Source organism: Plecotus auritus, assembly GCF_963455305.1.
Source record: "Plecotus auritus genome assembly, chromosome: 1".
Taxonomy (NCBI): Eukaryota; Metazoa; Chordata; class Mammalia; order Chiroptera; family Vespertilionidae; genus Plecotus; species Plecotus auritus.
In genome coordinates this window covers 216494044-216506179 of record NC_137770.1, presented here as the reverse complement: position 1 = coordinate 216506179, position 12136 = coordinate 216494044, and the positions used below count along the sequence as shown (strand labels likewise).

The 12136-nt window shown below is 42.0% G+C and overlaps 1 protein-coding gene across 1 annotated transcript in view; it reads left to right on the top strand.

The window, feature by feature from the left end:
- Window positions 1–7755, top strand: part of DCUN1D4 (defective in cullin neddylation 1 domain containing 4) — a gene marked incomplete at its 5' end in the record, with an annotated part of 70918 nt that extends 63163 nt beyond the window's left edge. The window contains 3 exon segments of the mRNA XM_080665605.1: window positions 2785–2889; window positions 5501–5603; window positions 5695–7755. Of these exon segments, the coding sequence (XP_080521731.1) occupies window positions 2785–2889; window positions 5501–5603; window positions 5695–5750 (264 nt within the window). The 3' untranslated portion in view covers window positions 5751–7755.
- Between the last annotated feature and the right edge of the window lie 4381 nt (window positions 7756–12136).

Sequence of the window (12136 nt, the reverse complement as noted above, 5' to 3'; positions counted from 1 at the left end):
GATTGACTCTTGACAGCCTGTCTCAAGGTTCTTTCTGCTTACCAGGGGTGGGCAAACTTTTTGACTCAAGGGCCACAATGGGTTCTTAAACTGGACCAGAGGGCCGGAACAAAAGCATGGATGGAGTGTTTGTGTGAACTAATATAAATTCAAAGTAAAGGAGCGGAGGGGAGAGCAAGAGAACCGGATAGAACAGCCGGATCCGGCCCGCGGGCCGTAGTTTGCCCAAGGCTGGCTTAGACTGACCTGGGAGCAGGCGCCTGCCCGCGGGGTCAGTGTTGCAGTACACTACTGCGATTTCTTGCGAGGAGCTTCTAGATGGCTTTGCTGTACTCTTTGAATTAGTTATGGTGATTATCATTTTTTAAATGCCCTGCTTCATAGCATTGTGGGAGATTCATGTAACTTAATTGGGAACTCCTTGGCAGAGAATGCCATTAGGGTCATTGCTGTCAGAGAACCCCCGGGCGTGTCTCCGTGTTGATGTTCAGTAGCTTTTTGTTGTGGGGTCTCTCGACTGTGTTGTTCCTAGGAATTTTGAGTGTTTCCAATTATGGACATTTTCAGGTAGCCTCCAGTCTACCCACCGGCAACGTTGGTTACCAGCGAGTTGCCACTGTTCAGATCTTGAGTGCATCCATAATATCTCTCTCTTATTTGCTAGGCAGAAGATGGTGTTAGTGATTGAGAGCTGCTGGCTGGCACCCTTGCAGAGCAGGAGTGAGTGAGTGCTGTTCAGCTTCCGGTCCTGTGAGTCTGATGCCTTTCTCCCTGTCTGGGCATCACTGCCAACCAAACATACATCGAAGTCCTTCATGATCACCAGTTTGTCAGATGATTATATTGTTGCAAAGAGTCTTGTCCAGGTCTTTTGTATCTTTTTTTTCTTTTTGTCACCTTGGTGTATGTCCATTGTGATGGGGACATAGGCGTTGATGATATGGGGGAAAAGGCACAATATGTATCATGGCAAGACCAGTGATTTTAGATTTAGTGAATGATTACAAACTTTTCCAAGGGAAAGCTTTTCCCAAGCACCAGTGCCGTCAGCCCGGTGCTGCATGGACTGTTTTTCAACAGGTGAACTTTGGCCCAGTCCTGTGGTGCCACATGTGTTTTCAGCAGTGTACTCATTTTTCATGTGGATTGCTTCACAGTATGGTGTGCTGTTGCCATCTGCTACACCTGTGTTACAGGGTAAGAGGAAGTTTCCATTTCTTGCACAGTGTGTCACAGAAGTAGAAGCCTTTGGCAGTGCAGCAAACCAATGAGGCTTGATTAGCAAAAGGTGGACAGTCTCTAGAGCACCTTTTCTCTTGTCCTCCTCTCCATCAGGACTAAGTACTATGATGCATGGCCAAAGGACAGGCAGAGAACGCTTGGAAAGGATGCCCCACCTGTTTGCATTGAACTGTGGAACTGGGGCACCCCCACTGTCACCAGACTTAAGTTGTGTGGCCTGGAAGAGAGAAGGGTGATGTGGAGCCATCTTTCCTGGTCTGTTGGTGAGGGTCAGTAAGTTGTATGCCTGGGACCAAAGGACAGACCTATTGCACATCTTCCCGTATCTTCATCTACCGTGTTTGCTGTTGTTGAATGAGGCCTTACATTTGCTGTATTGTTTAAATCCTTCACTTTTAAATTCAGTGTCAAGGCCAGAAATTCTGTGTACTAAAGGGACTTCACTGCTAGAGTCCTTGAATTAGTGCTGTATTTTATCGGGAGATACATGTGGCTGCATATGTTGCTGACAGTGGTGGTCACAGTGTCATCCCTTAATTTAGTGTGAACATTTAGATGGGATAGCCAGGAACTTTCTCCCTTTGTAGAAAAGTACTTTTGCAAATTTCCACTGGAGTGAGATACTGCATGGAAGCTAGCTTTGGATCTATGTAAGGCTTATGGCCCCAGGTCCTTTGTCCCTTTACGTAGAAATGCCCCACTTGTAGTCCTGGAATGAAAATTTGTAAGAAAGTGGAGAATGAGAAATTAGGATCCTTAATGGCAAGTATAAGTGGAATGAGCTTCACCTGCCCATTTCAGGTTTATGTACTACTTTTTTTCTGGTTTCTTTATGAAATGTTGTCTTTCCCTTGGTTGCTAGTTAGGGGTATTCTGCTAGGAGAGTTCATGTCCAACAAATCCAAGGTAAGAAGGACTGTAGTAGACAGACTATTTTCTCCCCGAGTGGGTGGATGAATACACTCTCTTAGTTGGAGAGAAGCTCCACAGCCCCAACCTTTATTGTGAGCTGAATTTAATTCCAATGCTTTTTAGGCACAAGAAAAACATTTACCAACAAAATAAATTATTGGAAAAACGATATTTATTAAGGAATCTGATTCCTAAGCATGAAAGTTGAAACCTTTAGTTAAATTAAACATTTAGTTAAATTATGGGCTTTGTTTGAGGTGAGCAATTATGATTTTGGTAATTATCATAAATGTCAAACAGCAAGTGATTAAATTACAGATTTTTATTTATCCCATGAAATAATTGTAGATACTGTTACTACATAACTAATTGATTTTTGCATTAGAGTGATCATTTAGAGTGACATGAGTCTTTTCATAGTATGTTTCTATAGTACCACAGTGAGCAAGCCTTCCATTGTTTGACTGCCTCCCTTCCCCCACCTCAGGCGTGACCCAGGGATTCTATGGTGTATGATAAATGGTCAATGAGCTGTTCACTAATGTCTTGTTGACATGAAATAGAAATTTGGATTATTGGAATTTATTATTTGGGGCATCTGGCTCATCCTTGTTTTTGTTTGTTAAACAGGAAAAGGACCAGCGCAGCCTAGACATTAACACTGCCAAGTGCATGTTGGGACTGTTATTAGGAAAAATCTGGCCCCTTTTTCCAGTTTTTCACCAATTCTTAGAGGTACCAAATTGTTATTTTATGGAATGTATTTTTGCTTGCTTAGAATTACCAAGTATACTTTATTTAACCATTTTATGTAATTTTCTGTTTGTTATACTTTCTGCCTATAGGAATTATGGTGACATAACTGCTGTCAATCAGCAACGACCTGTTCTCTCTGCGGGTGTCTGTGTGAATTTATTGTGTTGCATCGCTCCCGGTACAGATGCATCAGAAACAGCTACAGCTCTGTCCTTTGCTCCTCTCTTGTCCCCATTTTAAAAGCTTTACTTTTGTTTAGATTTCCTGCTCTCTATAACAATAGTAAAACAAGATTTCCTTTCCTTTGTGGCTTTAGGTGAATTTCCACTTTTATTAAGCAAAGATTAAAAAATAAGCATTGAAAAAAAAATAAGCATCGGCCTTCTTGTTAAAAGAAGTGTGTAATGTAGTCGTCTTTACTCTTATCTCCAAATAACTTGGGGACCATGACTTAATCTGAGTGTTAGGCAAACTGACAAAATATCCTTCAGTTTAATTTTTCTTCACATTTGTATTAGAAAAAAATCCAGCACTGGACCCCATCATTGTTAATTTGCTTTAAGGGTAAATAATAAATAACTTTGAGCTGCTGGTTATGGGGAGCTGGTTTTGATGTAATGTAATACTGTAGAAGTTTGAAGTACCTGAGATGTAGGTTTGAGTTACTAGGGATGTCATATAGATAGCATCCTTCTTGTCCTCCAGCCCCAAACCCCCTTCCCTTTTTTTCTTTGCCCTAAACCCCTTTTGAAAATGTCCACTATTTGAAAGGATAAAGGTGTTGAGTCTTTGAGGAAATCCTGGGTCTTATCCTGACTCTAGCTTCACTCTTGAAATAATCTTTCTTACAACTTACTTTATGTAATTGTCTGGGAAAACTTCCAACTGATACAATTCTTTGAGGACTGTTATTTAAAAACTAGAGGCCCGGTGCATGAAATTCGTGCATGGGGGGTGGGGGTGTGTCCCTCAGCCCAGCCTGCACCCTCTCCAATCTGGGATCCCTCTCACAATCCAGGACTGCTGGCTCCCAACTGCTCGCCTGCCTGCCTTCCTGATTGCCCCTAACTGCTTCTGCCTGCCAGCCTCATCACCCCCTAACCACTTCCCTGCCAGCCTGATTGATGCCTAACTGCTCCCCTGCCAGCCTGATTGCCCCTAACTGCCCTCCCTTGCAGGCCTGGTCACCCCTAACTGCCCTCCCCTGCAGGCTTGATCACTCCCAACTGCCCTCCCTTGCAGGCCTGGTCACTCCCAACTGCCCTCCCCTGCTGGCCTGATCGCTCACAACTGCCCTCCCCTGCTGGCCTGATCCCTCCCAACTGCCCTCCCCTGCTGGCCATCTTGTGGCGGCCATCTTGTGTCTACATGGGTGCAACCATCTTGTGTGTTGGAGTGATGGTCAATTTGCGTATTACTCATTTATTAGATAGGATTGCTTGTAACATTACTAACTGGAACTCCTCAAGAAAGGCATAAAAACTAGTTTTAATGTAAGAAGTATTTGTTTAATGACAGTTCACACTACAAGTGATCTGTTCTAATTTCTCTGCAAATCCCGTGAAGTGTTAGCTTTATTTGGAAAATGAGTAGAAATAGGTTCTTGCTCTCAGAGAGTTGAGCGGGATTAGCCTGAGTGCGAAGGGTCCTTTAGCCCTAGGACCTTGCCTGAAGCCAGTTTGACTTTGCACAGTTCCAGGAGCCCCACCAGCTGGTTCTTGCTTTTAGGTGCCTAGAGAGTGAAACTTGTAATCTGCTTTATTCTGTTATTAGTTTGCATTTTTCTTTTAAAAGGAGACAGTAATCCTTTCATTTTCAGCTGTTCTTGTGTTTGCATCTTCAAAACTATTGGCTCAACTCTTTGCTTTTTGTCTGCTTGTATTGTTTTCCAGTGTTTCTGGTATTAGTGGTTAAGATTAAAAAATTGTTGGATCTAGCTTTTATTTTCAAATGTTTACACATGAATACTGTATTTTAAAATGCACATATGGCATATTTCTTGTCTAAGAGGAATAGGAATCTACTCCGATTACTTTTATGATCAGATTGAAGTTTTGACTTATTAGAACAGTCATTTCTTCAGTGGCTAGAGCACCTAGTCTGAGACCTCCTCCTTGACTGCTGTGTGTACTTGAGCTCAGAGCTTGACAGAGTACATCCTGGTCATATCAGGGCTCATTCATGGAGCTACGCTTTATTTAGCACTCCTGTGTGCCAAGTATGAATGAAGGGCTTTACATAAGTTACCTAAATTATCTCTTAATCTTTGCAACATCTCTATGAAGGAAATGTTACCCCCATTTTATGTAAAAGGGCCTTTTCAGTCTAGAAATTTCACTTCTAGGTATATAAAATTGTGTTTCTTTGATGTGCTTGTCATTTGTGTTGGGCCCCATAATATTTTTGTAATGAAAGTTGTCATCTTAAGTTCTACTCCTGCTCTCTCTCACAGTCCTCCTAGACTGGTACTTAACAACCCAATGGAAAAAGAGTTAACCTTTATGAACTGTATCAAGTTGATACATCAGCAATTGACACCGTCCCATTTGTTAATTATGTCAGTAATTCCTATTACTTTTCCCTCCATCAGCAATCAAAATATAAAGTTATTAACAAAGACCAGTGGTGCAATGTGCTAGAGTTTAGCAGAACAATTAACCTTGACCTCAGCAACTACGACGAAGATGGAGCATGTAAGTACCCGCGCTGGGTGTCCTCTCACTCTTCACATCGTTGCACACTCGCATGTCCTTCTCAGCTGTCTTGTTTTTTCTTTTTCTCCAGGGCCAGTTTTGTTGGACGAGTTTGTGGAGTGGTATAAAGACAAGCAGATGTCCTAGGACTTTATGCATAGCAGCGCGAGAGTCACTGTTACCACAGTTATGTCAACCATTAGCCATAAATTGCTGTTTGTATCAAAGCGCATGCTGCTTTTCTTGCACTGTCTCCCTTTTGCAGGGACGTTTTTGGTGTTTGCTATTGAATGGGCCAGCTCTGCCTGCTGTGTAGCATTATTCTCTTGGGAGGCTGCTTTTGCAGTTTGTATTTACACTACAGATTGGTGAATTTGCCAACGTCCTCACTGTGATTATGTGTATATTGCTGTTTAAATTTTGTATATGTGTATAAAAAGAAAAAGCTTCACCTAGAGATTATTTCTGCAAAAATGTATTGTAAAAATAATTTTTGTGGCATATTTCTAGTCCCTTTTTTCAAATGAACCAATTATACTTTACTTGGTCTCAAATGTAGCATTTCAGAAAACAGAAGAATTTTACCATAAGTAAATGTTGCCAGAATTCACCTTATTGTTCAAGAGGCCAACTTTTGGAAGGAGGTGGGAGTTCTAACTTTGCATAGGCATATGCCAAATGTAATTGGTTTACCTGGATATTAGCATTTTTAAATGAGAAAACTATAATTATTTGAACATATAGACATGTACCAACCATGTCATCAATCATTTCCACCATGCAAGGTATAGGTTTTTCTTTTCTAATGTTAAAAAGCTGTAGTACTTTGAATATAGGTACAAATGAATAAATTAACATTACACCATTTTTTTTTTAATAGAATGGTTATGAACTCTAGTAAACTTGCTTTAGCAGGTTTTTCTTTCTCTTTTGCATTCTTCTTGTCAGTGTTTGGTCTGCTGATGCCTTCTATGCCATTCTAAGTGAAATTGGTTTTGCCTCCTTCATGGAAACCCAATGGTTTACTGGCATTTGATAATTGCAGAGCAGTTTTAGTTGTGGCTTGAATTTTTAGTTAAGCTTTCATGGTGTCTAATTTTCTAGTTTTTTTTTTTTTGTTTTTTTTTTAAAGAACTCTTATTATAAGTGAGAGGTGTTTTGTTTTCCTTTTTGTTTCTTTCATGCTAGGCTTTTCCTGGCAGAATGTCCATTGCAGGCAGTGGATATGAAACCACCAGCATTGAGCTAACTCTGTTACACGGTAGGACCTTCCCTTGAGAGGCCGCTTGTTGTTACCTGGGTCATTTGTACAGAAAGGTGATAGCCATTATTTATGTGGATGAGGAACTTGTAAACAGGACGGGACTTTTAGGTTTGTATTTTATGTTTTTTATTTCCCTCCCCTTACCTTACCCTTTAGGAAATGTGTAGATAACATGTTTTCCCCTCAACTATCTGGTGCTATTGAATGACTAATTTAGTCCCTAAAGTTTTGTGAAAACAAAAAAGTCTAATGATTTAAACCAAGTAAAAAGCTAATGGTGCATTTGAACCAGTTAATGCTACTGTGTGAGCAAGATTCATGATAGAACATGTCATGATTGGAAGAGGTTTGGATTATTTCAAAATCTGGCTGAAAAATCTTTTGGATTAAATGTGAACCTTTAAATGGCATTCAATGAGAGAAGCACACAGACAATGCTACTCTTAACCACTATTTCACAGTTTCTTTGCAAGCAGTGTTCAGATTTTCATATTATTTTTTTCTCTAACTGAACCACCAAAGACAGAAATTTTGTATGTATATACAGTGTGTGCACATAAACAAAATCATGATCTGGTAGAATTCTTTTTTCTACCAATTAGAAAGGTTTGGTTTGCTGTGAAATAAACCAGAAGTTCGAAAATCCCTGTAGTGATTAAGCATACTTAATCATTCCTTGTTTAGGAATTGTAGAGTCACTTCTACCCTATAAATTCATACCAGTTTGCACAAATTAATACCTGAAAAGAATTGGAGATGTTGATGGCAAGAACAGCCCATGAGGCCAATGTGTTGAAAGGGGCTCGGTTCCGATGGTGTCATTCTAGTGGCAATTGGCATAGGTTCAGATCTGTGGAGAACTTGATTCATTTTCAGAGGTATCCCATGAATTAAAAACAAAAAACAAAAACACTGTAAAGTCAACAGTTCTTAAATTTGGTCAGTAAATCAGAAATGTATATATAAATATAAATAAATCACAGATGAGAGTATTTTAAAAGTTATTGTTAAAGAGTAGAGACTTTTTAAAACAGCAGTCGCCAACTGGTGGTCCGTGAGGTCCGAAAGGTGGGCGACTGCTGTTTTAAAACACTAAGCACAGTCAATCCTAAAGTAAGTACAGGACTGTTACCGGGCAGATGTTACATTTCATCCACAAGAATGTTTTGATGATGGGGGAAGTCCCAGCTAGAAACTTTCATGGTGTATAATATGAAAGTATTCTAAAGAGATAATCTTGCATATGTAGACAATTCCAAATCTTTAAACTCCCTTGAAAAATAAATCTCTTTGGCCCTTGGTTTCCTTGGCTTTATGCAGTTATTTTAAGGGGAGGAAAAGGGGTCAGACAGTATAAGGTACCTTTTTTTTTTTTTCTTTTTTCTTAATTTACTGAGTGGTTGTTGTTGTGGTTATTGCTTTATCTAATTATGTCATTCCTTTAACTATGAGGTAGTCTTGCAATTGCATCGTTGAGATTCTTGACTAACATTTCAAGTGTATTCAGTAAAGATGTAGGTGTTTTTTCTCCTTCTGCCACTGCTTGTGTTAACTCGTCTTCAGTCAAACGGAAGGCTGATTTAAGGCTGACAAAATCATTTTGGTCTAAGCGACTTTTCTTAATCGGAGGTTGACTTACAGCTTCTTCCATATCTTTATCACTAAGGCGTGACAAGGATTCCTTGTTTGATTTATAATCCCTAAATGTTCCGTCAAGGCATCTTTTGTGAGTGTTTGCAACCTTGCACAGATTAGGGAAACATACTGGCGCCAAGGTTTCATGGCCTTTGAGCCTGAGAACCTTGATATAGGGAAATAGCTCTTCCCCATGTTGACGCTGTAATGCTGCTTCTGCATTCAAGAACTTCCTGATTTCACCTCCAACTTTTGGTAAGAACATTGCTCTTGTCAAACCTTCATCTATAAAGGCTCTAATTGTTAGGTATGGAGTCATCTCAGCATATGCAGAGAATAACTTTAATTGTGCCACAAAGGCTCTCCCTGTTGGTCCAGGTAAGTCTTCATCGTCTGTGAATAACAATGCTTTTAGGATTGCAAGATCTAGTCCTTTTGAGCCCAACCATGCCGCTGTTTCACGGAAGCCAAACGCAGGGTCAAGATCTACAACAGGAGCTTGTGTAGTAGGAAATAGAGTGGAGTATAGTGCGTTGAACCTTCTGGTGATCTGCGACATGGGGTTCTGCTGTGATTTTCTCACAATATAATATGCAAGAGCAAGAGCTGCTTTGACGATGATGTTGATTGCTTCGCTCTCTACCTCCACGTCGTTTGGGCATCACTTCACAATATTTCCTTGAGAGTTTTTCTTTCCTCTATCGGCGTGGACATACTTTTCGAAGGGTTTATTTGGAATAGTGTAAAGGTTTGGAAACGTTGCTAGCAGGCAGGTGGTTGTGATAGATATTCCACCTCCTATAGTCAATTGCTTCACGGTGCTCATGTTGACGAGAGCACAAGCAGCTGATGGTAACGCGAGGTCAGAAGGAGGCAGGTATACGTCTCTTTCTTCAGTGCTTTGGCATTGTTCCAGGTACCTTTTCTTAAAAGCATCCCTAAGTTACATAAAATTGAGCAATCATCAAACACTTACTGGCTAATGTTAAATAAATTAGGGTGCCTTCTGGTTTTTCTTTATCAGCCACGTCCACATCCTTTCTCTCTCTCCACTGTTTTGACCTCCACCTTGCAATAGTCTGTCGTAACGGACACTACAACTTCTAGATGTTTACTGCTGCACTAGGTCAGAAAGCTCATTATTTGATTTGCCATAAACACCCACTGTAATGTTCCCTGCAGCTCTTCTGAAGCATGAACTCGGAATTAAGTTTTTCTAAATTTGACTAGATAAACCTTCTGGTTTAGCAGCAGGTTTCTGTTGCCTCTCAGTCTCCTTTTATTAGTGCTTTTGAGGTTTATACGGAAAGCTTTAAAAGTTTTTTTGTGCCCTTGGTTTTCAATCTTACAACTGCTAAAATACCTCTGTAAGCCTTATCTTTTATTCTTTCATATGTTATGTTGTATAATAAATGTATAGAATTCATTGACCAACTAAAATGTTGGGTGTCTGTAAATGAGACCAAAACGTGGATTGCTTTTTTTTCATGAAATAATTTCTATAATTTCTCTTGGGGGCTACTGTTAAATGAACAGCAGCTAACCTATAACTGTGAATGCTTCGTGTCGTCAGTATTTGCATTACATTCATAAACGTGTGCAAGTCCTGTGACTCCCAGCTTAACTCAGATACTGTTATGCCACCTAACTTGAGTACAGCAAACTGGTTTTAGGTTTTAATGGAATTGATGTAAAATGATATCTCATAAATAAAAAGTATTTGTGTTTGGTTTCAGAACTGAATGTGAATTATTCTTCTCTGGCTTTTCTTCTAACACTGCTTACGGTAGATTTAAAGTGTTCCGTTTTTTATTTGTTTTCTTTTCTAAACTTTTTATATTGAAAAATTTCAAAGCATAGGATAATATAACGAACGCCCATCCATATGCCTACCCCCTAGGTTTTCCTGTTTTTAACCTTTTGCTATCATTCTGTACCACTCTGAGTGTATTTCTCTCTATAAATAAGATATACTTTTTTTTCTGAACCACCTGAGAGTAAATTATATTCTCACAGTATATACCTAATATTTCCAACTCAAGGGCATTCTTATAACCACAATATAATGATCACATTCAAGAAATTTAACATTGATCCAGTGCTATTGCCCAACACACAGTCTAGATTAAAATCTCCCCCTTTGTACCTATGTGCTAGCTATTTTATTTTTAATCCAGGGGTAAGCATTGCATTTAATGGTCATGCCTCTTTTCATCTAGACCAGTTCCAGATTCAGTACAAACACTCCTCTGCCAAATAGTGATTTAAAAAAATATACTAGCACATGCTGTGTATTTCTAAACATTGAGCTGAGTGCTTACTGTGTGCCAGGAGCTGTGCAGAAATGACCATTTTTACTACCTCCATGGCCACCACCTGTTAGGGTCGCTGAAGGAAGGACGCACAAGGCCAAAGTGGTGAGGGATTATGAATTTACTAGAGGCCCAGTGCACGAAATTCGTGCATGGGTGGGGGGTGGGGTCCGTAGGCCTGGCTGGCAATCAGGGCCGATTGGGCCCAGGCCGATCAGGGCCAGGCCAGAGAGGAGGCAATGGTCACCGGGCCGGGTGTAGAAGGAAAGGATGTCGAAAGCTGCTGCCGCCATCGGTGCCCCGCCACTGCATGGTTCCCCACCTCCCCCCTCCTTCCCTCGCCGCCGTGGCGGGCAGGAGGCGGGCTGATCGGGGCCTGCCGGTGGGGGGGGGACAGGGCACGGGAGGTTGGCCACCAGCCCCAAGGAGGGAGGCGGCCCTCAGCCCCTCTGGGAAAGGGGCTGCACCCGCCATCACCCATCCCTGGTTCCCCGTCCCAGCCCGGAGCCCAGGGGGAGTGACCACGGGAGGTTGGCTAGCCGGGGGAGGTTGGCTGTGGGAGTGCACTGACCACCAGGGAGTAGCTCCTGCATTGAGTGTCTGCCTCCTGGCGGTCAGTGCACATCATAGCAACTGGTCATTGCGGTCGCTTAGGCCAGTGGTCGGCAAACTGCGGCTTTGTTGACTAATGAGTTTGCCAACCACTGTGTAAGGCATTACTCTTACCCAGAAGTTTTGACTTCAGGTTAAAGACACTAGTACATTATTAAAACGGTTTTTTTTTAAGTGTTTTTCCCTAAGGCAGTGGTCAGCAAACTCATTAGTCAACAGAGCGGCAAACCATGGCTCGCGAGCTGCATGTGGCTCATGAGCCGCAGTTTGCCGACCACTGGCTTAGGCTTTTATATGTATACTAGAGGCCTGATGCACGAAATTTGTGCACTCGGGTGTGTCCCTCAGCCCAGCCTGCACCTTCTCCAATCTGGAACCCCTCAGGGGATGTCCGACTGCGGTTTAGGCCCAATCCCACAGGGATCGCCTGCCTGATTGCTCCTAACTGCTTCTGCCTGCCAGCCTGTTCACCCCCTAACCACTCCACTGCAAGCCTGATCGATGCCTAACTGCTCCCCTGCCGGCCCGATTGACCCCAACTGCCCTCCCCTGCCAGCCCGTTCGCCCCCAACTGCCCTCCCCTGCAGGCCTGGTCCCCCCAACTTCCCTCCCCTGCAGGCCCGGTCCCCCCAACTGCCCTCCCCTACTGGCCTGGTCACCCCTAAGTGCCCTCCCCTACAGGTCTGGTCCCCCCCCCCAACTGCCCTTCC